This window comes from Cavia porcellus, unplaced genomic scaffold (assembly GCF_034190915.1).
Source record: "Cavia porcellus strain 051 isolate PalLab524CR breed Dunkin Hartley unplaced genomic scaffold, mCavPor4.1 scaffold_13, whole genome shotgun sequence".
Taxonomy (NCBI): domain Eukaryota; kingdom Metazoa; phylum Chordata; class Mammalia; order Rodentia; family Caviidae; genus Cavia; species Cavia porcellus.
The window spans coordinates 34,936,520-34,963,303 of NW_026947496.1; the positions used below are offsets into that span (position 1 = coordinate 34,936,520).

General features: G+C 40.3%; 1 protein-coding gene and 1 pseudogene across 5 annotated transcripts in view; both read right to left on the reverse strand.

Moving 5' to 3' along the window:
* The window catches only part of B3galnt2 (beta-1,3-N-acetylgalactosaminyltransferase 2), a 49,016-nt gene extending 31,596 nt beyond the window's left edge, over positions 1 to 17,420 (reverse strand). For 2 of the 5 annotated variants that reach the window (XR_216357.4, XM_003473361.5), the window contains exons 1-4: positions 17,069 to 17,415; positions 9,268 to 9,415; positions 4,353 to 4,453; positions 588 to 781 (exon numbers count right to left, since the gene is read on the reverse strand). Coding sequence is in view for 3 of the 5 variants with exons in the window: in XM_003473361.5 (XP_003473409.1) it covers positions 588 to 781; positions 4,353 to 4,453; positions 9,268 to 9,415; positions 17,069 to 17,180 (555 nt within the window). In the remaining 2 variants the exon portion in view is untranslated. Of the gene's footprint in view, positions 1 to 587; positions 782 to 2,088; positions 2,165 to 4,352; positions 4,454 to 9,267; positions 9,416 to 10,432; positions 10,496 to 16,788; positions 16,987 to 17,068 lie in introns of those variants that run through there. The other 3 variants (XM_063260072.1, XM_063260073.1, XR_010051240.1) reach the window with 3 other exon arrangements.
* On the reverse strand, positions 6,914 to 7,061 carry LOC111757897 (U2 spliceosomal RNA; annotated as a pseudogene).
* Positions 17,421 to 26,784: the final 9,364 nt, after the last annotated feature.

Consider the following 26,784-nt stretch of genomic DNA (forward strand, 5'->3'; position numbering starts at 1 on the left):
TCAGACATAATTCCATCCAATATTCCTTCAGGTATCACATGTAAACTAATCAGATCTCTCCAAATCAAAAAAATAAAGAGTAACCCCAAAAGTAAACTTTTCTCCCTCCTACATCTTTGTTACAAAAAGATATGAAGTATTGGCCTTTTATTGTAGATTTTTAGAGTTGGAAGAGACAAAATCCTAAAAGGCCCCCAATTAATTAATTAATTAATTTTTTTAACACAGTCTTGCTATATAGCCAAGGCTGGCCTCAAACTCAACTGCAATCCTCTTGCCTCAGCCTCTCAAGTACTGGGATTACAAGTGTTCACTAGCACACCCTGCTATAAGGCCCCAAATTTCTATACCTATCACCAATTTCTGAGCTTTGGGATATTTTAGATGAGAATTTCTAATCTAGGCCAACTTTCTCTTTTTCCGATATAATGGATTTATTTACAATTAATCTCTTTTCAAAACAGTAATAGAAAGTCTCTTCAACCAAAGAGAATTATACAATCTTCCAATCCAGTACATGCCATTAAGAAAAAGTTGTATTTTGGGAGAAGGAAAACACAGGAAGTCTCACACAAAGCAGTGCATACCTCCTGTTCTGCCTGATAAAGCTTCACTGTGATGTTCCTCTGGAAACCCACATCACTGGCATCGTAGAATACTCCCAGACTGGTGATAACAATTGGGTAGAGAACTCGGAAGCTCACACTAACAATTCGGTCCTCAGAGAGTTCTGATGTAGCATCTTCAGAAAGACTGAATGCCTCAATTTCCTGATTCAAAACTAAGGAAGGAGAATAGAGTTTTACATAATCAAATACATAATCTCTTATTTTACTAATATGAAGTGTGAAGCAGTCCAACAGTAAAATCTAAGTAACTACATATGTTACATGATCCTCTCACAAGTGGCAGAAATTTTTTTAAAACTCTTGAGCATCATGACTGCTCCTAGAAAAACAAACCTACTTTGAAATTTAAGAATGAACTTTTCAGCTAAATCTAGTATTCAATTTATCAAAACTGTGCTGTCAACTGGAAGATATCTAGTTGGAAGGATTGGATAAAAAGGGTAATAAACACAGTACTAATTTCAGGCATAAGTAATCAATACGTTTGATTCGGGCACAGTGGTGCACACCTGTAATCCCAGCAACTGACAAGGTTGAGGCAAGTTTGAGCCTGGCCTAGGCAACTTAGCAAGGTCCTGTCTCAAAATAAAAATTGTAATACATTTTCTAAAAAAGGCTGAGGATGTAGTTCATTATGAAGGCCTTAAGGAGTTCAACCCCCAGGATCAGTGGGGGGGAAAAAAAATCAGTAAATTTGGTTTTGCTCTGCAAATTCAGAGTTCTATTTTTCAGGCAATTTAAGGTATCTGTGACACGTCAGGCAACTGTTACAATACAGAAGTCACTAGAATAATTTCAAGTAACACTGAAAAATTCTTGGTGTACAATGGTGATAAAAGATAAGCATGATAAACAGCAGACATTTCTGACTGCCTACTTGGTCACATCCCACCAAGCTTACTTTTTCACAATTTCCCCCTTTGGGGGCAGCACTTTTGTACAGTCTACAGACTGAGAAACAGCCCAAAGACAGTAAGCAGTCTGCCCAAGGACACAGAAAGTGGCAGTCAGCATCATGTCACACCCAGGTTTAATGGCTCCCAGATCAATGGTTTTCCATTTTCCCACAGTTGTCTAATTAGTGTCCAAACAATCCTTTTCAAAGAATTTCTAATTCCGTAAGTGAATCAAGATAGATTATATGGGTAGTTAATATGGCAGACTACCAGTGTTATTTTGAAAAATAAGATATTTTTTAAAAGAAGATTATATCAAAGTTCTTTGTGTCTTTTAGAGTTATAGTTTTCAAACTTTGCTAATTGTACCATCTTGTAAGTTAAAAACAAATCTGCACATATACCCACATACTTACTAAATAAATATAAATACCATAGTCATATTCAGTATTAAAATTATATTTAGGGCTGGAAACACAGTTCAGTGTTACAGTCTTAGGTTAGCATACATGTTTAATCTTCAGCATCAAAAAAATAAATAGTAAAGTAAAATTTGTACTTACTTTCCAAACACCCCCAGGTTGTTTGGATCCTTACTTTAAGAGTTCCTAGGACCAATGATATAGGCACAATACCTGCCTGGCAAGCACGAGGTTTTGAGCTCAATCCCCAGTACCAAAAAAAAAAAAAAAAAAAAGAGTTTCTAGAAACTATTATACACTTAGTAAATGCTCAATAAAATGTAATTAAAGGGGAAGTGATGGCTTCTGTTCCATTAGAGACATCACAGGAAGGAAAGATGACAGGTATTTGTCATGGACAGGGCAGGTACTGCCAGAGGTAAGACTCCAAAAATAGTGTGTGATAACAAAATGTTTCTCTTTAATATAATCAGGAAATAAGACATCCAAAGTAGAAGCATGTCTATTAAAGGCATCTGCTCAAACACACTATAATATTCTTAGAAATTTTTTTTTTGAGACAGGGTCTTGCTGTGTATTCTAGGCTGGTTTCCAACGCTCTGATCTTCCTGCTTTAGCCTCCTAAATGCTGGGATTACAGCTGTGCACCACCAGACCCAGCTAAGGATTTTTTTGACAGAGAGAATCTCTCTCCAAAACCTGCCTATACTACCATCCCTGACCAGATATTTTCTACCTTAAAAAATGACCTTGAACTCAAGCTACCTGAAAAACAAACTGCTACTTAATTTCTGAGATGAAGGTCTCACTATGTTACCCAAGCTGATCTACTCCTGGGTCAATGAGATCCTCCCACTTCAGCCTCCCAAGTAGCTGGGACTACAGGCATTCAAGTGTGCCAGGCTTGGTTTGATAATGCTATTAATCAAACCTTCTACAAATCATAGAATCATGATTAATGCTCACTGTGACGTTCAGGCACTGAAATAATCCTAAATGCTTTCAGGTAAATAAAAAATATAAAATTAATGTGTTTTTTAAAATGTAACATACAGCAGTACATGCATGAACATTTTCTTGTTAAATATTTAGTACACGTTTGCAGTTCACGCAGTTTACAATCATGATGGGGCGTGGTTACATGTACATACCACAGCTTGTTTTGTTCTGTTTTTTTAATTTCCTTCCTCTTCCCTCCTTCTCCCTCCGGAACATTTTCTGTCAATGAAGAGGTCTACTCCTTTACTATAAATGAGTAATGGCACTTAAAATAGTAAATTCTGGATTTTTTTTTCTTTTATCTTTTGCAGTGCTGGGAACAGAATCCAGGTTCTGGGTTCTGCTAAGGGCTCTACCGCTTAGCTAAATAACTAAGTTTGGAAAATTCAAAGGAAAGGGTTTTTTTCTAGCTGCTGTTTAGTTTGATTTTTCACTCACTGATCTGTTTATGAGACAATGTCTCATTGTGTATTTTAGGCTGGCCTTGAGCTCACAGTGATCCTCCTGCCTCAGCCTCCTAAGTGCTAGGATTACAGACATGTGCCAGTATACCCAGCTGGTTTTGGTTTTCAATAGTAATTTGTAGAACTCCACATCATCACTAATGCACCACTGACAAGATGCATAATTTTTGGTTCTCCAGAGGTGTACACAACCATAAAGGTTTGACAAAATTTAAACTAATACAAGTCATAGTCATCACATAGGATCTAGAAAAGCTGAACATCTCTTGGAATCACAGCTGCACATAACATGAAATGCTAAAAAAGACAACTTACAATTTCCCCAATTACATCCCTGGTGATATACAGAGGATCTAATTAGAATCTGCTTTCTGCATCATCATGTGGACCTTCATCACTTTTAAGGCATAAAAAGTATTATAGGGTTTTTTTTTTTTTTTTTTGGTACCGGGAATCTAATATACGACCTCACACTTGCCAGGCAGGAGCTGTGCTGCTGAGCTATATCCCTGGCCCCAGAAGCACTGGCAATGATTTTTTTTTTTTTTTTTGGTACCAGGAATTGATCTCAGGACTTTGTGCTTGCCAGGCAAGCACTGTACCACTGAGATATATCCCAGGCAATGATTTTAATGTTGACTCATAACATTTGAATAAATCCACTGGTGAAATCAGCAGTTTCTCAAAAGTTTGAAATTCATGATTTAGCTAAGCTTAAGGAATTTCTAGATGTGTTTGAATCAGCCTGAAGAATATTCTACTGGACCCTGGAATTCTGTATCTGTAGAAGATCTCTACAGATTTCTGGATTGATTATTCAATCTATCAAGAGGGATGAAACAAAAGTTTTGATCACAAAAACAGACTCCATACTATTGAGTTTCACAACTTATACTCAGCATTGACATTGTAGATGGCAGTGTCTGGCAGAAGACAACTCACCTGGACTCGTGATGTTGAGCAGCCTGCAGGAGTAAGGGCTCTCCCTGTCTTCCACAGGCACTTCACAGCCATGAGCACCTATTATGAACTTCACAAGCACACTGAGAGATGTGTTGGCATTAACATCGGTTACTTATCTTCACCTCACACATGCACCTTTCCTCACGCTCACTCTGAAGCTCTTACTTTAAGACATAGGTATTCACGAGAATTAATCTCTACCTTTATTCTTCTAGTCTAGCAAAAAGCAGGAACATCAAATCGCCTACTGCCAAATGACTTGTGGGTGAGCTCTCTCCTGTAACAAGACTATATTAGCAAATGTGAAGGTTTGATCTGGCTACCAGGTGCTGCTCATGAAATCTAAAAGCAAACTACATCAATTTCTCAAAAACTATCCAAACCCTGTAATCCCAGCACTCAGAAGGCGAAGGCAGGAGGATCACCATGAATTCAAGGCCAGCCTGGAATACATAGTGAGTTCAAGGACAGTCTGGGCTACAGAGAGAGTTCAAGACTAGCCTGGACTACATAGATAGACCCCTATCTCAAAAAACAAAACAAACAAAACATCCAAAAATAAAAACCACATAAACACTATCCACATCTGCAATTTTCTTTTTCTGTTTTTCACTTTTTTATGGTACTGGCAACTAAACTTAGGGCCACACACTGAGCTGCAACCCCCTTCCACTTTGAGACAGGGCCTCCCTAAGTTGCCCAGGCAGGGCTCAAATTTGTGATTCTCCTGCCTCAGTGTCCCAGAGTGCTAGATTACAGCTTTGTGACACCCCATCCAGCTTTTCCATTATTTCTATTTTGGCAAGTGGTCTTCTGCTCAAGATTAGTCTTTCTATCCAAGATATGCTTCTGGTCCCACCCAATAAAGTTTTACAGTGTTGTTTCTCTGGAAACCTCTGGCATCACAGAGTACTCTAACTGCCTTACTGGTTACCCTGCAAATCCGATCTTCCACATCATAAAAACAGTGAACGGGACCCAGGGTCTGAATCTCTTCTCCCTCTGCTCTTTCTCTTCTCTTCCTCATCTTGGACAGTATAATTTATTCACAACAACTCAACTAGCCTAGGAATGATTTTTGAGTGAGTAGTTCTAGTTTAGACCCTCTGCTAAGTAAAAGACCTATAGTCACTGGATATCTTCACCTAGGTGACCCACAGGCAGCTGTGTTCTGAAGCCTACTAGTCCTGCCTTGAGGGGGAAATTGTCATATTTTTAGGAATTTTGAGAGCTGCAAATTTTATTAAAAATTATATAAACTTATAAATTTGTGTATTATGAGCAAAAGAAACAGTCGAACTCATCATTTTCTGATTTTACTACATTTTACTATTATCAGATTATCAGGGTCTTATACCTGCATATGTATGAATATTATAGATGGCATATTACGCATATCTTTTCCCAATTCTGCATTCAGTAACATCACATCATATTTCTTGAAACTGGCCTTGGTGGGACTATTTAGACCATAGAAACTGTCAAAACAACGGAAGTATGGGCTTAATACATTGTTTTCTTAATTGTATAGACTCAAAAAAGTTTGGAAAACGTTAATGCAGAATAAATTTACTGTACTCTATCTAGAGCTACTATATTGAGAATAGTACAAAAAAGGAGGAAATATTTTTCTCATATTCAAAGATTATGATGATTCAGCAAAGAAGTCACTGGCTTCACGGACCAAAAAGTCTCTCTCTTTAACCCTAAAGAAATACTTGTGTCAAACTGTACCCCTTTGTCAACTGCAGCCATTAATGAGTAACAGAAGAGTCTGGCAAACAACAAAAGCATTCTATGAGAATCAGTTTGCTTCGTGCAATTTACTAACTTAACAGAGTATTATCTATGTTATTAGCTGCCAGTTGTGCTACACATCTTTTATATCAGCAAAATGTATAAATACATACATGCACACGTAAGTATACTTTGTTCCAAAGAACCAGCCAGTAGGCTGTTCCAGTGCACTACTGCCTGCAGGTCCCTCGAACTCAACTCGCCTGTCGTTGAGCTGCTTTCCTCTTCTCATCTAGTCCTCTGTGCCTGCATTGAGGACCACTGTCCCAAGCACAAAGCCAGCAGTCATTCTAGATGCCTCCTCTTCTTTCCAGTCCTTGCTTGAAAAGGTCTCACCTTCCTCTTAACCTTCCACATGCTCGTCTCTTAGTCACACCTGTTCTCTTTTTCTTATTCTTTCTTGACAGGGTCTCATTACTTAACCCAAACTGGCCTTGAACTCAAGATCCTCTACCTCAGCCTCCTAAGTGCTGCGATTACAAGTGTATGCCACCATACCTGGCCCTCCGCTCTTCAAATATAACCTTTCTGTCTCTCTCCTTTCTTTCTCTCTAATACCCTCACATACTCTTCTCCCTCTAAAAGACACCTGTGCTCTAGTGACATACTACTGTTTGGAGCTTTCCATATGCCCCAGGATATTTTATACTTGTTTTATAGGACCTGTAATATTTTATAATACTATTATATCTATTTCCTTTTATTAAACTTCAAGTCACTCTAAACACTCAGACTAAGTTCCATCTGTGTGTTCTACCACACATAATACACTATCTGCTTAAAAAGACACTCAACACCTTACACAAGTAAGACACTTAATATTTAAATAGACAACTAGCATTTGCAATAAAATTATTACACTTGATCTTAGCCAAAAGGCCGAGAAGCAATTGGAATAAAAGTATTAAATCCATACTAATTACTCTGATCCAGGAAGTTGCTTTCAGCTAATAACTACTCTTACATAGATGGACTATCATTTTCATAAAACAAATCACAAAGCTTACAAATCTCTAAAGAACTTTACTCATTACCTTTAGTTCTGAGTCCTCACTGAAAAGTTGTTGAGGGGCTTTTGCTAGGCCAGTGGTGGCAAACCTATGACACCCATGCATTTTATTTTTCTTTTAAGACAAAAGATGTTAATGTATGAGTTTTTTGGGTTCTTTTTTCTTCCCAAACTAAAACCTCAGTTTCCCGTTTAACTGCAGTGTTGGCACTTCACAATAACTAAGTGGGTTGTGGGTTTCAGCTTGGACATTCGGTCTCTAAATGGTGCACAATCCCTGTGGACCCAGGTCAAGTTAGCTTCTGAGTACTGGGAATATAACAGTCAAAAAGGGATGAAACCTATTGTTCTAATGGGGAAAGACAAATCATCTATACAAGATATAAATAAACACAATGAACATGCCAGTTAGTGGCATGTGTAATGATAAAGCAAAGTGAGGGAAGACAACGGAATAGAGAGGGGTGCTATTTAACACGGGCCGCCTGCTCGGGCAATCTGGGCAGAGACTGAAGGAGGCGAGCTGTGACAGCAGTTAGTGTAGTAGAGCACAGTAGGAGGCTCACATGCAGGAAACTGACACAGAGAAGATCAAAGGCAACACACTTGAGATTCCAGTCTAAGCAAGAAAGGTAGTCAGTGAAGGAGTATCAATAGAGTATTGATAAAATTAGTTTTGAAAGGATCATTCTGAGCTGGACATGGTGGCACACATTTGTAATCCCAGCACTTTGGAAAGCTGAGGCAGAAGGATCAACGGACTGAGTGGCACGTATCTGTAATCCCAGCAATGGAGAGTATGAAGCTGAGACCAGCCTTAAGCACACAGTGAGACCCTATCTCAAAAAAAGCAACACACAAACACACAAAAATCACTCTAGCTGCTATATGAAGAATTAAGTGTATGGGGCTGCGGGTGGAAAGATTGATGTAAAGGGCTTCTGCCATAGTCCGGTGGCAGTGAAAGAAAAGTAGCGGCTTAGGTGACCATGGCAGTGGTAAAGGTGCTAAGTAGAGCCCAATTCCAAAGCTAAACTACAAGACAGCACCCAGAAGATATGCTGCTGGGGTGGACGGAGCATGTGAAAGCAAGAAGATTCAGGGTAACACTAGGTCTTCCAGTTTAAGCAGCTGGTAGAGAGGAATTCTAACTTTGCAAAATGGAAAAGGCGGGGCTGGGGATTTAGCTCAGCAGCATAAGCACCTGCCTTGAAAGCAGGCAGTCGTGAGTTCAATCCCCAGTACCGATAAAAAGATTTAAAAAAAAAAGAAGAAAAGAAAAGAAAAGAAAAATGTAATAAAGCTTAAAAAAAAAAAAGTGGAAAAGGTTCTGGAGTGACTGTGGTCGTGGTGACGATTCTGAAGCCTTTCATTTACTTATTGGGCAGAAGGGTCCAGTATCATTGTGATTGTGCCCTATAGAAACCTGTCTTGAAAAGGAATGAAGAAAATGAAAGAAAATTCACAACCACAATTCACTTGTATAGCTACTCAGACACAAAAGTGCTGGTCTAACACAATCCCGAGAGGGCTTCTCGGCCATCGCCCACATGTCTGCACATAACTGGGAGTCCAGCTTGCATGCTTCTTCCCCCCAACTCCTAACCACACAACCTTAAGGCCCTGGGCTCCTCACCATACTGAGCTACATACTACTAGCATGAGGGATGCTGCAAAGGCTCAGCTCAGGAAGAGGTGTCAGGAAAAAGAAGGCACGCTGCCCACACCTCGGGCCACATAACTGAAAATGCTACGACATGGAAGCCACTTACACTTAGCTGTGGGAAGTCAGTGAACGGCACGCTGGAATGCAGCGGGCACAGTAAATCAAAGCAAAACACAAACTACACTGAGCACCTACATAAGTACAAAGTATATTAACCAATGAATACTCTCCTCCAAGTAGCTTTTGGCTTAAAATCTTGGCTAAATTTACTTTTGGGGCCTAATTATATACAAGGAAAGCAAAATGAAACAGCCGTTTCTCCCAAGAAAAAGAGGTCATGTATCTGATTAAGATCTCTGACGCTTTTAAATAAGGTTTTTTGATCTTTCAAACTCATCAAGGAAATCATTTTAAAAACCTACCGTTGACTTAATGTTGGATGTTCAGTCAAATGCTTCAGCCAGGTGTTTCTTATCACATTTCGAAGTTCATGGTTATTGCGAGCTGATAACACACCAACTACCACATCATAGTGACCAGATTTCCACTGAGGACGTAAGGCAGACTGATCTATAAAAAATAATAAATTAGAAATAAAGTCATGTTTCAATTACTAAATCGTGTCTCCAGTTCAGTATGTCACATAAAAAGTGTACTAAAAAGGTTTATATTTGTAGAAAACATAGATAAAAAGACAATGGCTTTAAAAAAAAAATGACTCATAAACCCATCATCCAGAGAGAAACACTAACGTTTTGGTATAGTGGACCTGCCCTCCCAGGGAGTACTGAACCCAGGGGTACTCTTCCACTGAGCAACATCCCCAGCGTTTTTTTTTTTTTCAGTCAGTCTCACTAAATTGTTCAGTTTGGCCTCAAACTTCAGATTCTTCTGCTTCAGTGTTCTGAGTACCTGAGATTATAGACATGTAACCTGTATGCGGCTTGGTATAGTCTTGTCTTTCACATACATGTGTTCATGCCCAGATATGCAGATTTTTCAAAAGACGTTTGTGATAACTGGCTTTGAAATGCAATGGGGCATAAATGATAACAGGCAGCATAAATCAAGCTGTAGTTAGAATTCTGGCTTTGTCACATACAGTGGTACCTTAGTACACAAATTTAATTCTTTCCACAATTCTAGAATTCGTTGTAATACAGTTGCAACCAGACTCATGGAACAAATAATGTAAAAAATTAAGTTCGTGAACTGAGGTACCACTTTATTAGGTACAGGTTATTGAACTCCTTGAGCCTCAGCATCCTTAATGACAAAATGGGCATAATACTTCCTATAAAGTTGTTGCAAATACCAAATGAGTGAATATGTTTAAAAGCCTCAATTGGGTACAAAGTAAAAAGCACATCTTTGACAACAATAAAAAAGAAAAATAAATTACCCTTTGAAGATGAAGTCCTACACTGTCACCTAACAAGTTTGGGAAGATGAAGCTGAAGGATTTCCATATTGGAAAGTATCAGAACCCTTACTGACACCAATAATTAATTTCTACTGTCAGCAAAATTTTGTAACGTGCTAGATATGCCAACATTTTTAGTTTAAAAAAAAAATCAAGTAACTCACATATATGGCTTTTTTCCTGTCGTAAGGTCTATCTGTATTTATCTGCATTTCTAAAACTTGCTCCTAGAAAGAAAAGGGAAAAAACAGATGCACCCTCCTTGCTTTTCATCACTGGTTTCAAAGCTTGAGAGCTTATATATAGCTCTGATGAGGGATCCATTTCATCGTTATTCAGTGGTGGGAACTGATCCAAAATGTTTCCAAAAATAAATTATTGAAAACCAAGAGTCTTTACTACATTAAGCGCATTTTGTTTTTTGAGCACTGGAGATTGAACCCAGAGCCTCACACATCACATACTAGGTAAGTGTCTACGAAGCTTCTTCCCTAGCCCTCGATGCAACACTTTATATGCCAAATGGTCTAGGTACTAAATTCGGGCAAAACAAAACAAAACAAAATCATGTTGATACTTTTTGTAAGGACCAAGTAACAGTCAAAAAAGACAGACCCTCTACTAGGACAATTTAAAGGATATTACAGCAATTATAGGAATTATGTGGAAACCTTACTTTTCACATTAATATACACAGGTCATATACATTTATTTTAAAAATCTCCTTTTGGGGGACAGGGGTAGTACTGGAAACGGAACCCAGACCTTTGTACTGAGCTGCAACCCCATCCCTTTTTTGAGACAGGGTCTCCATAAGCTACTAAATTGCTGGGGTTAGGCTTAAATTTGAGATCTTCCCGTCTCAGACTTCCAAAGTGCTAGGATTATAGCATGTGCAACACACCTGGATAGGTATTTCAATCATAAGTGGAACAGAGGTACGTGTTATTCTGTTGTACCATGAATCTTACACTAAAATGAATTCCGTAAGTACAGAATTTATGTTTAACAAACTCGTTTTTTCAGGGATCAAACTTGTGTGTTAATAGGCTATGGTCATGGAATGTGTGAAATGTGGCTAGGAATATATATAGAGAGAGTACCATCTAATTATCGCTCACAAACCGTCAAGTAGTACTTATTGATCACATGAGGAAAAAAGACACAGAGAATCCAGTAACTTGATCTAAGTCAAATAGCTAGTACATGGGTTGGCTAAAATTTAATCTCAAGCAATCTAATTCCATTATTTATTACTATTCTATTCTGTAGCTACACCAAGCTTTGTGTAGTTTTGCTTAGTTTAAACTGATTTTTTTATCCATAACACTAATTTGATTGGGCAATCAGTGACAGATCACTGAAGACTGGTCAGCACATTGATTTTTTTAAAATTCATGGTCCAGAAACATTTTTTCTCAGATACCTAATAATACAATGAAAAATGTACCCACTGCTGAAACTAACTCTAAGTGCATCTTAATTTGGAGAGTAATTGAAATGCTCATGTAAAACTGACAACCTTATGTCCACCCCACTCCCCTGGCAGAAACACAGTGAGTACATTCCAGTGATAGATAGGACGTACACAAAGTGGTCACCAGCAAGTTCTGACACTGATCTCTTAGCCAGCATGCTACATTTCTTCAGTAAGAAGTTATTCAAATCCCATGTGCCTCAGTTTCTTAACCAGGGAAACAGACACACAAGTTTTTAGATGGGCTGGGGTTTAGCTCAGAGGCACAAGAGCCTGCCAAGCATGCAGGAAGTCATGAGTTCAATCCTAGTACCTGCCCCTCCCCCAAAAGAGAGAAAAAGCCTTTAGATGTTCTATATCATTTGTTTCAAAACATTTTCTCAAAAGATTAAAGCTATGAAAGGACAAAAAATCTCATTTAACCTAAACACTTCATTCATTTGACCATCATCAGAAAACAAGGTTGCTGCACAAAAGCAAAATTTCAGAATTGAAATATCCTTTTAAATGCTAAACAGGCATTTTTGATGGCTAATTAAAGTAAGTCTTTTACAAAGAGATTACTGGAGCCATAATTCAACCTTTTCTTGATGACTCAAAATCTCCATGAAAAATGTCTCCATCTATCCTTCCTTCAGTATTAATTCTAGCTGCTGCTTCAGTTTGGACTATTATTTTCACATGGACCGGCACAAGGGTAGCCTAACTGGTTTCTTCTGACTTCTCCACATTACTGCCAAACAAGATTTTTTTCTAAAAAAAAAATAGAGGTGACCATGTGGCATGAGAAAATCCCATGGATCAGGGATGTAAACTACTTTTTGATCTTATTCCACCTCTCTACCACTGTCAATCCTGCTGCTTCTAATCCCCATCTAAGCTGCTTGCATTCAGCTGCTTGGTTTTGTGCATATCGTCTTTTTCCTGCAGAAAAGTACAGGTCCTCCTTTGGCCTTTCAAGAATACTTTCAGATATACTGATCAGACTTCAGAAAAATAGGTTTCCTCGACCCACACTTTCACTGCATACCAGCCCAACAGACTCCTGAGTAGATGTTACAAGGTGTAAAACAAAGGGGCTGGTTAATAAGTAACTGTGTAGGAATGTGGCTCAGGCTCCTAGGCCCCCTCCCAATTCAGCTGCACACTCTCAACATCCTGTTACATGCTACAACCACAGGGTACCTCCTTTGATTTTGATGTCTGGGAATGAGACAGAGGGCTATAAAGTAAAGCAAGACAAAAGTACATTGAGACAATTCAGCAAAGGCAGCAAATCATCAACAGTCTATGAAAAAATCTGTGACTCAACTAGCAATCATGTTTTGAACTACAGCAGTAGGACATTAGTTATCTTCTACAGTTATCTTCTATATTGAAATGGACAAATGTCTTCTTAAATAAAAATCAAATAATAGGTACGTGAAGGAAACAACAGTGATTTTAAGGAAATAACTGGTCTCTCTATCACCAGTAATGGTAGGGCACACTGGAAATACACAGTCATACTTGACAATGATAGAACATTTTTCCAGCAATTTCGTATCTAAAAACTTATTTGAAAGAAGTCATTAACACTCAAAGATCTCTGTTCATCACAGTATCAGTTACTAATAGTGAAAGTGTAAGCCATACAAACGCACAAACAAGGGACTATGTGGTATCTATGAATACTAGGCAGACATTAAAATTATGTCATATCATTAAATATTATTCTTCATCATAGTAAAATAAGCAGGCTTAAGAAGTAGGTATATATTCGGATGGGTCCACTTAAAGTACAAAAGCAATCAAAGCTCTGCAGTTAGAGATTAGGACAGTGGTTACCCATTTGGCAGGATAGGAGACAGCAGGAAGGAAACTTATGAGGTGGTGTTTTTTTTCTCTAAAGATGAGTGTTTTCTCTAAAGATGAGTGCTGCCTAGTTTGGAGACAATCAGTTCACAAAAATACATCAAGCTGAACAGTTATGAACATGAAAAAAAATGTGTGTTATACACCAATAACATGTTAAAAATATACTGATGTTTTCCTAAATAGGTATCATATGAACAATGTTTTCAAAGATAGTCTGGAAGAACATACAATTTTATTCTTGATTCATTCAAATTACCAACATCTCCTGTGTTCACTGTGCTAGACTGCATGCCTACAACAAACAAGATCCTCTTAAGGTCAGGAATAATTTAACAATCCCAACCAAGTTCCAAAGGTAATGAACATTTCTTTTAATATGTAATGTATCTTGGGAGTCTAGCAACCTGCTAGCACTGAGAGAAGACACCCAAAAGTACACTGAAGCTAAGGTGATTGTTTAAAATAAGCTTAATGAGTCCTAAAAACTCAGATAAAATTCCACTCTCATAAGCATGCTTCTGACTGACATTTGAGAAAAGAATACAGGTCTATCAAAGGTCTTGAAAAGGACAGTGACCAGTACAACACAATGTGTACCCTACCCACTTCAGACATACCTCCCAAAACACAACAGCACAGCCACCACCCTACCACTTCTCTGTAAAATTCATGGAGTGTTTACTGCGAAATAGGCATTATTCTGGGTGTTTTATTAATTGAATCTTCATAATAACCTTATAAAAATCACTGTTTAATAAGCAAGCAAACTAAAGCACTGAGATACAATTAGCACACTGGGGTAATTTCAGAAGAACCAGCCCCAGGCAGCATTGCAAAACAAGTTCAGTTTGTTTCTGACCTACAAGTCCCACACCTGTCTCCTATCAACAGACCTGAAAGCAGGGACAAGATACAACACCCAGCACGCCAAGTATTTCAGTGCAAACCCCCTTTCCTTTCCTTTGATTTCTTTCCAAATAATCTATAAAGAAAAGCCTTTTTTTTTTTTTTTTGGAGGTGGGGGGAGTATCACATTTTAAATAAATAACTCCTGCTAAGGCATTCCCAAACCCACTATGCTATGATTAAGATAGCCTCTAAGTTCCCTAAGGCAATGGTCATCCTATTTTCCTCTCCAGTCCCTGCAGAAGGGCTGGATTCCACAGGAGAAAGGTCCTCCACACCAGTTGTTCTCCCAAACTGGTTTCAGCTGGCTAAAGCTAACTACCAGATTAGAAACGCTGCCGATGCTGGTAATCAAGTGACTCACTCAACTCCTTGCTCAACTGTCACCTCTACAAAGTGGCCTTTCCTGACCAATCTGTTTAAAATACCAGCCCTTCACACTTTATCCTCTTCTACTGCTTTATTTTTACTTACCATGCCATGACTATCCCTGTGACATTTATAATTACTTCCTGATGTTGTCTTCCCTTCTACATGACACACTGCACCAGGGCTGGTGCATTACAGTGCATCGCGGCTGTAACTCCACACCTACATCAGAAGCTTGCCAGAGAAAGGCTCTCAAATGTCTGCTGTACTCAGTGCCAGCCATAGGGCAATTTTTTCTTTTTTCTAACATTCAGGGAAGGAGTCTCTTAAAAAGAAAATACTGCCTTGACTTAAAAGGTAATGATGTTGGAGACAGAAAGAAGAACTACATTTTAAAAACTATTAATCTGGGAAGAATACTTAGCAAAATCTTGGGTTTCCTCTTTCTGCTTAGACTCAAAATGTTTTAGTTTAAATATGAAAGCACAATGGGAAAAGAAACCATGGGAAAGTTTACAATCAAAATGCTTCTACTATTTTTAGTTTTGAAAGTGCCACAAGACAAAAAAGAAAATGAGGAGTCTGTCAGATTTTATTTAGACTGAAATACTCCAAGTACTATCTGACCAGATGCTCAGTACCCATTCAAAGTCAAAGTTAACTTTGATAAGGAGTATGTATCTTCTCACCCATATATTACCCAATTACCCAGTCCTTTTCTACTGCTTACCTGTTTTTTTTTTTTTTTTTTTTTTTTTTACTCCAGCCTGGTCTAACTGGAATATTAGTGGAACAGGAAAAACTTGTTTTAAACTAAGAAATTGCCTGGAAGGTCAACAAACATTGAAGCTTGAAGGCAGGCTCTTTGTTTTACTGAAACCCAAAAGACTGTTAAAGTCATAAATATTCTAAAATGTTCTGCTAGTAGATTTCAGGACTCATACAAAGAAGTCAACCTATAAGACACAATCCCAGTAGATGTTATTGATGTCAGCAGATGTTATATACTGTTTGGTGAACTGTTAACAAAAGCATAAGAAAGAAAATTTTAAGCCTGGAGCACTGGCACATGCCTGTAATCCCAGCACTCCGGAGGCTAAAGCAGAATCCTGTGAAGTTCTGGTCTCCAAACAAAGTGAGCCGAAGGTTAGCCTGAATTGCATACCGAGAACCAAAGATAAAGAGATAGAGAAAGTTTTAACCATTTAACAAGGTAAATGGACTGTAATACTATATTTTCACGAAATCACTTAAATAATGTTTAATTCTATTTAGGTTACACAAGCAACCTTTACAAAGAGCCAGTAGTTTGTCTAATAAAATGTTACTAAAATAACTCCGAAATAAGTGCATATAAGAGAGAGTTTTGAGGAATGATAAATACTTTGCAAGTAAAGGCTATCTAAAAAACTGCAAATATCCGACTCCAGTTTTAAAATTTTTGGATTAAGAAAACGGCTGTTTCAGGGAGATGTTAAGAAAAAAAAATCCCGAGTATTAACCTCATTTTTAAGAAAACAACAGCTTTTTAGGTCTCTTCAAATATCCTCGGGCAAGCCATTAAAAAAGACAAGAAAAAATGGGACCCGAACAGGCTGGCAGAACCCATTAACAAAGCCCACTGGGAATCCACGGTGGACAGAGTAGTCTATTAGGCTAGGACGCGAAAGAACAAAGATTCCATTCCCACGAGGGATTTTGTTTTAGAGCAAATGGGCACCAGGGTTAAAGAATCTGGTATTTCCACAGCTACTTCATTAACAGGCTACGTGATCCAAACTCCCAGGAACTCCACTCACAGCTGTGCCCTATTTCACGTCCAGATTTGTTTACCACGCTTACATCACAACCAAAGAACAAAAATACAGGGTACGCTTTCAGTAAAGTTATTCATACGGGCAAACTCAGCACCTTTCTTGTACAAGCTCCAACGTTACTGCAGGAACCGAGACTTCAAGATCCACAACTTGGAGCAGAGGCCCGCACAGCTCTGCAGTTGCAGGACGGTCCCGGGGGACAGACGCGCCCTAGAGCTTGCCAGACCTGGGATGACAAGAGCCGTTTGTTCCGTAGCGGGACTGCCGTGCCGGCCCGGTCCCTTCCAGCGATCCCGCAGCGCTCTGCAGATCGGGACCCGCAGCGCTCTGCAGATCGGGACCCGCCTCCCGCCCCACCCCAGCCCGGACCTCACCTGCCGGGCCGGCTCCAGAGGCACTGGCGGGCGGCGGGGAGCGCAGCCGCAGCCAGAGGTGCAGCGCCGCCCCAAGCACGCACGGGCACAGCAGGACCAGCCAGTTTCGCATTGGCCGCCCCGCCGGCTCCACCTCGCTCCCCCGCCGCGCGCCGGGCTCGCCCGCGTCCCGGCCGAGAGCGATGCGGCCGGCTAGATCCGAGCCCGACGGGCGGCGCCGATGCCCGCGCGACCACTCCGGCGCACGGATCCCTGAGCCCAGCGCCGCCTGGTCCGCTAGGCTCCAGCCCGCCTTCGACTCCCTCAGACCGCCGTCGGCAGCGACTCCGCGGTCGAGGCCCCGCCTCCCGCGTGCAGTCGGCCCACCACTCCGCCCACCTTTTTCTTCTCTCGCTCCGCCCCGCAGCTCGTGTTCTTACCTGCGCCCGCCGACCGGCGGGAGCTGGAGTCCCGCACAGGGCCCAAGCAGGGGGCGCGCCCGGGAACCCAAGTCACAGAAACCACAACTCCCAGAGGCCCATGCGCGCTCCGTCGCGTGGTGAAGGCGGAGCGAAAGGCGCATATGGAGCATGCGTACTACTCGCCTGCCACTGCCCCCGGCGGCCGAGACCAGCGTTGCGTACACCAAGCTCACGCCCCCATACACCACTGTCTCCGGAGGCCAAAACCGGACCTTTGCGCAAGGTGCAAGCGTACCCCTCCTCTCCGCGCCCCACTGTACGGTGGCGGCAGAGGCAAGCATTGCGACGCGATCTTCCTGTGGAGGGAGAGTGGCGCTGAGGCCAGCTGATGGAGACCTGAGGGTCTCCCGTTCAAAGCCACGCAGTGCTTGTGCATATCGCACACCGCATTCTCGCCCACTCCGGCTCTGAGCTCCCGCCGATGTCGGCTCCGCGCGTGGTAACTCTGGTGCGGGCCTTGGACGCGAGATGTGCCGAGTCTGCGCCGTGTTCGGTTCTCCAGAAACGCGAAAGACTGGCCGCATAGGGAGCGACTGCATAGTAGGGTCCGCTGGCTCGGATCGCCACGCAGTAGCGAATCCGGGGGCAAGGGTGGGAATGACAGGGTTACAGAAAAGTTCCACAAGTTTTGGGAAAAGAAGGTGCTGTGACCCTGTGTGGTGGATGTGTGGGTTCCCAGAGCATCCACCTCCAACTCTGGAGTGTCATTGACAGTCCACCAGCGCCCAGATTTCTGGGGTACTATAGTGTAAATAAAACAACTCTTTGTTCGTGTTACTTTTTGAGTGTTTTGTAATAATGTTAGCTATACTGTTTTTACTTTTAAAATACATTTGGTTTAGTCATTGTACATAAACATAAGGCATTTAAACTGTAAGGTAATTTAACGCCCATGAGGCCAGAAATACTTTTTTTAAAGATGAACCCGTTATGTATGCTACTTGTTGCAAATCCAAACTCTTGAAACAACAATCTTGTTTTTTGTTTATATCTCTTTCTTTCTGTAGGTTATGAATTTTGGGGAACTAAGTTTTGTTTTAAAGTCATTAAAAAAAGTTTCAGGCATATGGCGGCTAGAGCTGCAGACATCTGAAGATTCGACTGGCTGGAGAACTCATGTCCTAGCTGGCTGGCTTACAGGCAGCAGCATGCTGTCACTTCTGTGTTGGCCTGTCACACAAAGCAGCCCTTCTTCACTGGGGAATAAATACAAGGATCAATAGGAGCTTTTTTTTTTTTTTTTTTTTTTTTTTTTTGTCTTTCCGAGGCCAGGTCTCACTATGTAGTTCAGTAGCCTTGAGCTCCCTATGTAGCCCAGGCTGGTCTCAAACTTGCCAGGATCCTCCTGCTTCAGTCTCTCCCGTGTGCTGGTATTATAGGCTTGCACCACCAGACTGGCTAATAGCTATCTTAAAGGCTCATATAAGAGAAGACATTACTGTTTTTCCGCAGTTTGGAGTCTAGAGGGACCTTCCATACTCTCCAAGAATCCTGAAGACAGGAAAGAATACTCTTTTTTATAGGAAACATGAAATTAAAAGATTGTGGCCCTTGGGCAAATGTTACCATGATCTGTATGCCTCTTTCCCAGGCATTGTATAATACATTGCCATAAGGCAAGAGAGTATGCAATGTGTACAGATTCCTTGTTCAAATTTTCTGTTTGGAAACTACACTGATTTGCTTTTTTTTTTTTTTTTTTGGCTTTTTCGTTTTTTTACCGGTACCAGGGATTGAACTCACGACTGCCTGCTTTCGAGGCAGGCGCTTATGCCACTAAGCTAAATCCCCAGCCCTGCTGATTTGCTTTCTACATCCAAAGAAACTGTCAGAAGAGTGATAATGGGTTGTCACAGAATATACTATTTTTATCCTAAAGAAAGGTAATAATGGCCTTTGGATATCCAGACATTTTCATTTTGTGAATAGATATCAAAATAAAAAATAGATAAAATGAGCTGAACATGGTGGCAGATGCCTGCAATCCCAGGTACTTGGGAGTCCGAGGCAGGAGCATTGCAAATTTAACACCAGCATGGGCAACTTAGCAAGACACTGTCACAAAAACAGTATTTTAAGGCATTGAAGATGAAGCTCAGTGGTAGAGCACTTGTCTAGCATGCATGATGCCTTGGTCTGGACACCAGCACTTCAAAAGAAAAAAATGAGTTAGCCAAAAAAGAGATCATACCTAATTTTGTCAGATCTATTCATTAACATATTTAACTGAGCATCTTTATGTGCCACAGGGAGCTCTGTGGTACTTTATATTCATGAATGAATAAAACAAAGCCCTGACCTATTTGGATGGAGATGAGGTGAAGACTATAAGGAAATACATTTGACTAGCATGTTAGAAAGTAAGTGTTCCTAAAAACGAAGGTAGAGCAGGGTAAGGGAATTGCGAGTGTGGGACTGACACAGGGGAAAACTCAGTTTTAAATAATATTTAAGCAAACTTTCAAGGTTATAATGAATACTAAAGACAGAAATAAATAAAACCATGCTGCCAGGCATGATGACACATGCTTGTAATCCCAGCATTTGGGAGGCTGAGGCAGGAGGATCACTGTGAGTTTGAGGCCAGCCTGGGCTGCAAAGTGAGTTCAAGGCCAGCCTGAACTGCATAACAAAACCCTGTCTCAAAAGGACAGATTTAAAAAGCCATTGTATTAACTAGTCATTCTGACAGGCCTATAACCAAAATATTTTTTTAGTAACTTTTTTTAAGCATCCTTCAAATACACCACACTGAGAGCGGCCTTTTCCTCATAACTTTCCTCTTGCTGGGACAAAATACGTAACACCCACCAGTTAAGAAGGGGCTTATTTTAGCTTACAGTTTGTAGAAGTTCAGTCCACACATGGCTGGCTTCAGGGCGTGGCAGAGTGGCATGGCAAAGGAGAAACAATTCACGACGTGCCAGGTAAGAAACATCGAGACTTCTTTCTTCTCTTTTTATTCCACCCATCTATAAGACTATTTTCAGTAAATCCATCATCTGTACTCAACTGTGCTAACCACTTGGTGGATTAATCAGTATCAGACACCCATTACCAAGTGTTACATCAATGGTCCAGTCACTTCCAAAGCCCCATGAGTGCAGGAGGGTGCGGGAGGATGTCTAGAGATAAGCTGTAACAAACCTAACATGATGGGACCAGAAACATTTCTACTTATCTGATGTCTGGTGTTCACTGGTAAACTCAAGACTAAGGTGAGTAAAGACTGTAGGAGACAATATGTATAATAAAACCTTAAAAACCTAGCAATCATATAAAGTCTGTGCAGTCAAGGTGGCCATAGTCACCTTGTTTAAGAGAGGAACAACAAAATCAGAATTAGGGAGAGGCAAAGTAGGATGGTTGGTCATCCTGACAGACAAATGGGATCAGAGAAAAGAATGCAATAAGGTGTTTTGGCAGCGTAAGACTTCCCAGAGGAGGCCTTCCAGAGGAAACACAGGGCTGGGGCTTGGGACCGAAGGATCAGTTTAAAAAAGAACAAAGGACACTCAAGATCACCCTAGGCCAAAAAAAAACCCCCCTGGCAAAACCTGAGGTAGTGATAACATGGCTGTTATGGAAATAAAGGCAATTTGGTATAACCTCAGTGCAAATGAGAACAGGGGTGTGAGGTGACTAGAAAGCAGAGGCTAGTGCATATGCTGGGCTAAGAAATTTAGACTTTATCTTGAAGCATCAGGGAAGAATCTTTTTTTCTGATACAAAATCAATCTATGATTATGAGAGAATTTGAAAGTATAAACCAGTGGTGGTGAACCTATGGCACATGTGCTGCAGTGGGCTGTTTGTATCACTGAAAGCTCTAAAAGGTGCACTGATAAAAACTGTAAGAAAAAATTAAATCATGCCAAATACAAATCACACATTTTCTTTAAAAACCATCTTGTAAATAAAAATTTATACCCATTTATTTTCACTATCCTATAAGCATTTTCACATTTAAGTAGTAGCTTTAGAAAATACAATTTTGAATCAGTCATTCATCTGCACTACGTCTTCTCTGGTATCCTATTATTGAGTGTATAGGTTGTTTCCATTGTTCCACTTGAATAATATTGGTAGTTGTGTTCATTTAACTTTATCCACATTTCATATACTGTTAGTTAGCTTTCCCATCATTGAGATAATATGGACACCCACAATTTAAACAAATGGCTCACAGTTTTGGGGGGTTCAGTGCATGGTTGGCTGGTCCAAGCCAGGAACAGCATAGCAGAAGAATATGATGGGGGAAAGGTGCTTAGTTTATGGGTGCTGGGAAGCAGACGATGGGTACGATGCCAGAGCAAAGTAGGTAGGTATCAGAGATAGACTCCAAGGACATCCCTTTATCCCTAATTGTACTCCACCAAGGCCCAGGCAGCTCCTAAGCCAGACTGACAGTCTTAACTGTCACATGTTCCTTTTATGTATTATTTTAAAGGTCTGTGTTCGTACTGTCAGCATGTATGTTGACCTTTAATATGTATCTCTTGTCTTCCTTGGTCAAGCAACACCACCTTTTTCAGGAGCTGCAGGTGTAGCTTAGAGTTACAGTGCCAGAATTCATGAGGCCCTGGTTTGACCTCCAACACTGCTACTCAAAGAGCAATGCATTTTTTCATTAATCAGATCAATGATTTTTATGGCTGTTGTTTCTATCTTTTTGTGAATTATCTTTGTAGTTTTTTTATCCATTTGGGTGAGCATTTTATAGATTAAAGATATTAATCCTTTATGTATTATATCTGTAGAAAATATTTTCTTCAGTTTTCTTGTGTTTTAATTTTATGACTTTTAGTATAAAACCATTTACAATTTTTATGAATACAAATTGTCCATTTTTTCCATAATTTTGGACCATGACATCTGATCAACATTCTTACTTGTTTGCTTTAAGTTTTCAATCCATTTGGAACTTACTTTGGAATACAGTGTTTTGAAAAGTTTTCTAAATAGATTTATTTATTTTTCTACATAGGTTAACTGTTAGGATGTATAGTTTTTTCTGTATAGCTTAATTAATAGGCTCATTACTTCCAGTACTAGTACAGTGATGTCACCTTAATTTATTAAAAATCATAAGGATAATAGTGTGTGTTTTTGAGCTACATTTCTATATTAATCTGTCCTTACCTCAGAACCACAATACACTGACTGTAATTTTATAATATTTTCTAATCCAGTGGGTGATTCATCTCTTCAGGACTCTTATTTCTCACAACATATTATTTCTAATGGATTTTACCATCTTTATTCAGTTATCCTTCTTACTCTAAAATCTTTTGTTAGTACCAAACTAACACATGCTCATCATAATGGACACAAGTAATACAAATGTAAATAAGTAATGTTGAAATTTTTAACTCACTTCGATCTTTCTCTCCAGATTTAACCATTGTAGTTTTATATTATGCATACATACATACATTTTATAGAGAGAGAGAGACAGAGACAGAGACAGAGATACAAAAAATGTATGCTTATTTCAGCAGTTTGCTGTACTAATAAATGTCTGGAAATGGCCACCACTCTGAGCACCTCTTTAATTGTAGAGGCCAAAGGTAACTAGTATTAATCTCATGATGTCTCAATTATTATTAGAATATTTATACGTTTTTCTTTTTCTGACATGTTTTTTGGCAATTTCTCCTCCTCTCTGTCTGTCTCTCAGTCTCTCTCTCTGTATGTCTCCCTATGTATAATCTGAATTCTCCCAAATATCTTTCTTTTTCAGCAATGAGAAGGGAGGAGTACCTTTCCTTTTAATCTCCACACATACATTGTGTGCCTTTAGCCTGTGTGACTGCAGAAAGGCCCGTCTTTCCCACGGACTCTGAATTCCCCTGGAGTGCCGGCTTCTCCCAAAGTTCACCCTTACTAGTCCTTTCCACCTTAGCCTAGAGGCTGTTCCAGTCTTTCTTGTCATCCTTCTCAATCACAGCACTTCTCCGGGCCACACCACCGGTTTCTTCTGTTTGGACACTAAAAATGGATATACTGGGATATGATCAGAAAATACGGCAGGTGCTTAAAATTTAAAACATTATTACAGTAACAGACATATTGGTGTTCATCCCACTCAAAAAACTTCCCCTTGCTTTGAACCCCCCCATATTTATTCCATTGTTTCTACCACTTTTTGAAGCAGTTCTGGAAGAGTTCTTTCTTGATTGCTTGTATGTCCTGAATTTTTTTTTATTTTAAAGAGAATAAAACCCAATAAAACAAAACAGAATAAAGCCAATCGACACAAAGCAGTGAAAATGGTACAGAACTTCAAAGCAGTATAATAGGAAACCAACAATGGCTACTATAATATATCTTGCTGTCTTCACAATAGTTGCCCATACCATCAAACATAGTAAAATCAAACAAAACAAAACAATCAAACCAACCAAACATAACATTGGATAAAACAAAACAATAAATTGGAACAAAATAAAACAGAACAATGCTGCACCTTGTTATTTTCAAAACAGGTTACTAGACACAGGGATAAAATAAAACAGTAAAATGGAACAAAACATTGGATTTCAACAACTAGGCAGAAGGAAATCCCCACAGCTGACACAAGGCACATTGCTGTCCTCCAGTCCTCTAAGTAGATTCCCCAGACCACCAGCCCTAGGCCTGCAGAGCCAACCAAACAATACAAGCATCAAGCTGTTCCCTTCCCTTTAGTGTCTCACCCTGAGTCCTCTAAGTCCGTGGGGTTAGGAGGTGGGTGTATGGGGGTGCTCTTTGGTTTTTCAGCCTTCCCACCGGCTGGCTCATGGGAAATGTGGTTTCTCTTCTGGTTGAAGCTTTTACCAATCATCATGGCAAAGCCTGCTTCACGAGAAGGTTTAGCTTCACTTGTCACATGTCCTGAATTGATTCAAAATATTTATAGTAATTTTTGTCAAATAAAAACATTACATTTTATGACATCCTCTTCAATCTCCTTTTTCACAGTATTATAGTTTTCATTGTATAGGTCTTTTACACCTTTGTTAGGTTGATTCCTGTTCTGCTTTTTTTAAAAAAACAAAAACACAACAAAACAAAAAAATTACAGTATGTCCTCAACCACTTCACTTACCAAATTTGGAACTGTGTGACTTCTAGGTCTTCCTGAAAGCCAAAATGACCATGAAAGGTCAGTAATTTTTTTTTTTTTTTTGTCTTTCTGAGACAAGGTCTCACTATGCAGTTAAGGCTGGTCTTGAACTCACTATGTAGCTCAGGTTGACCTCAAACTGGCAACAATCTTCCTGCCTCAGCCTCCCCCGAGTGCTTGGATTACAGGTGTGTGACACCATGCCCAGGAGGGTAAGCATTTTTAATCCATTCATAACAGTGAGGCAGCCACAATAGTGCTTGCAACTAAAGACATTTATGAAAGAAGACTTCAGGAAATGGAAAAAACAATAGGATAAGTATGTGCAACAAAAGGAGTATTTTGAAGGGGATTAGTGGCTATGTGTCTTTTAATATAATAAATACTTTAAAATTTAAATATTCACTGCATACTGGACCACGTCTCATGGTACTTCCTTTTAACCCCAAATCACAGCTAAGGCATGGCTGAGATGTATAGCAAACTTCATGAAGGATTTAGCTTAATAAAATATAAAGGAAATTTAAAAATTAGATATAAAATCAATTTCTTCTGCAGGGCTGGGAATGTGGCTCAGTGGTAGTTCTTGCCTTGCATGCATAAGGTCTTGGGTTCATTCCCCAGACCACACACACACACACACACACACACACACACACACACATCAGGTTCTAGAATCCACCAGCAGAATTTCCCTGTGGACCGTCTCTTGCCGTAGGTCTTTGTTCCCTTATTATCATTTACAAAAGCCTGCCCCATAGGGGCTTTGTAAATGTAATTCTGTAGAAAAATTTAAAAATTCTTCTGATTTTTTTCTCTCTGTGCTGTGGGTAGGGCCCAGACAAGAATGATGGCAGGCAAGGGCTCTGCCACTGAGCTGCAGCCCTAGCAAATTCTATTTGTTTTTATCTTTATGTTTCTCTGTAGCACTTAGCCCTCTAGTCAGTCACTTCCTTCCTCGAGGAAACCATCTTGCCTGTCACTTACACAATAAATGTCACTTTTTTTTTTTTTTTTTTTTTGGTTAATGGCTGGGAAACCTTGAAAACCATTCAGACATTCTATTCCAGGGTTTCAGACATTCTTTGCCTCGGGTACCAACTGCCCTAGCAACATGCATTATTTAAAAGATTACCTACTCTTTTTTAGCCAATCTTTGAATTCTCCTAAGTGCCTGTGATGTGACTATCAGCTAATCTTTGCAGAGGCTACCTTTCATACTAGCAGATGGAATCCTTAACATCTCAGTCTGAAGCATCTTGACTCTTGTGTTTTAATTATACTTCTGGCTCAGGACTTCTCAGAGAAAAGCAGGAAAACAGACACTGCTCAGTTGCCCACAAAAAAATGTGTTCATGGAAGAGGAGGCTGAGTGACCGGATCTGAGGAGAAGAATAGTGCGGGTGGGGCCAGAGATGTAGTCCAGGCAGGATTTGTTTTGAGACAGGATCTCACTATGGAGTTCAGACTGGCCTTGAGCTCACTATATAGTCCAAAGTGACCTCAAACTCCCAGTGATCCTCCTGCCTCTGCCTCCAGGCATGTGCCACCATGCCCAGCTTGGGCAGGATGTGACAGAAATGGTAATTTTGGCTTTACCCCGAATGGCATGAGGACTAGCCGCTTGGTGGGTTTCCAGCAGAGGGATGATAGCTCTGACCTACATCTTAGCAGGTTCACTCACAGTGGCGTCTTGGGTATAGATTGAGACCAGCTGCAGTAGCAGGAGCCAAGCAGAAGATGCAGGCCCAGGGCTTGGCAGGCACATGACTCACAGTGGAGAGTGACTGCTGAGGACTCTTAGCCGCTCCCTGGGACTTGCTTTTGGCTGAAGATCGCTGCTCTGCCCCAGGATGTTGTCCTCTTCCCTGAGGCACTCTGCCAGCAATGACTGGATAAACTGGGGTTTAGAATTTGAAATAACTCTGAAGGGCCCCCCATGGCCTCTTGCTGCCACTTTGCAGTCCAGCCTCTTCTCTGCCCAGTCTGTTCCTCCCAGTCTCTAGAGTCCTTTCAGGATCGGTGTCTGGTCAACCTCCTGCTCCAGAGTCTCTTTTCTAGGAAACCTGACTTCAGACAGCGAGTCTAATAAAGTGTAACAGATATGTGATACTCAGCCTAAAACTCAGTCAAGAGGCCCAGCTCTC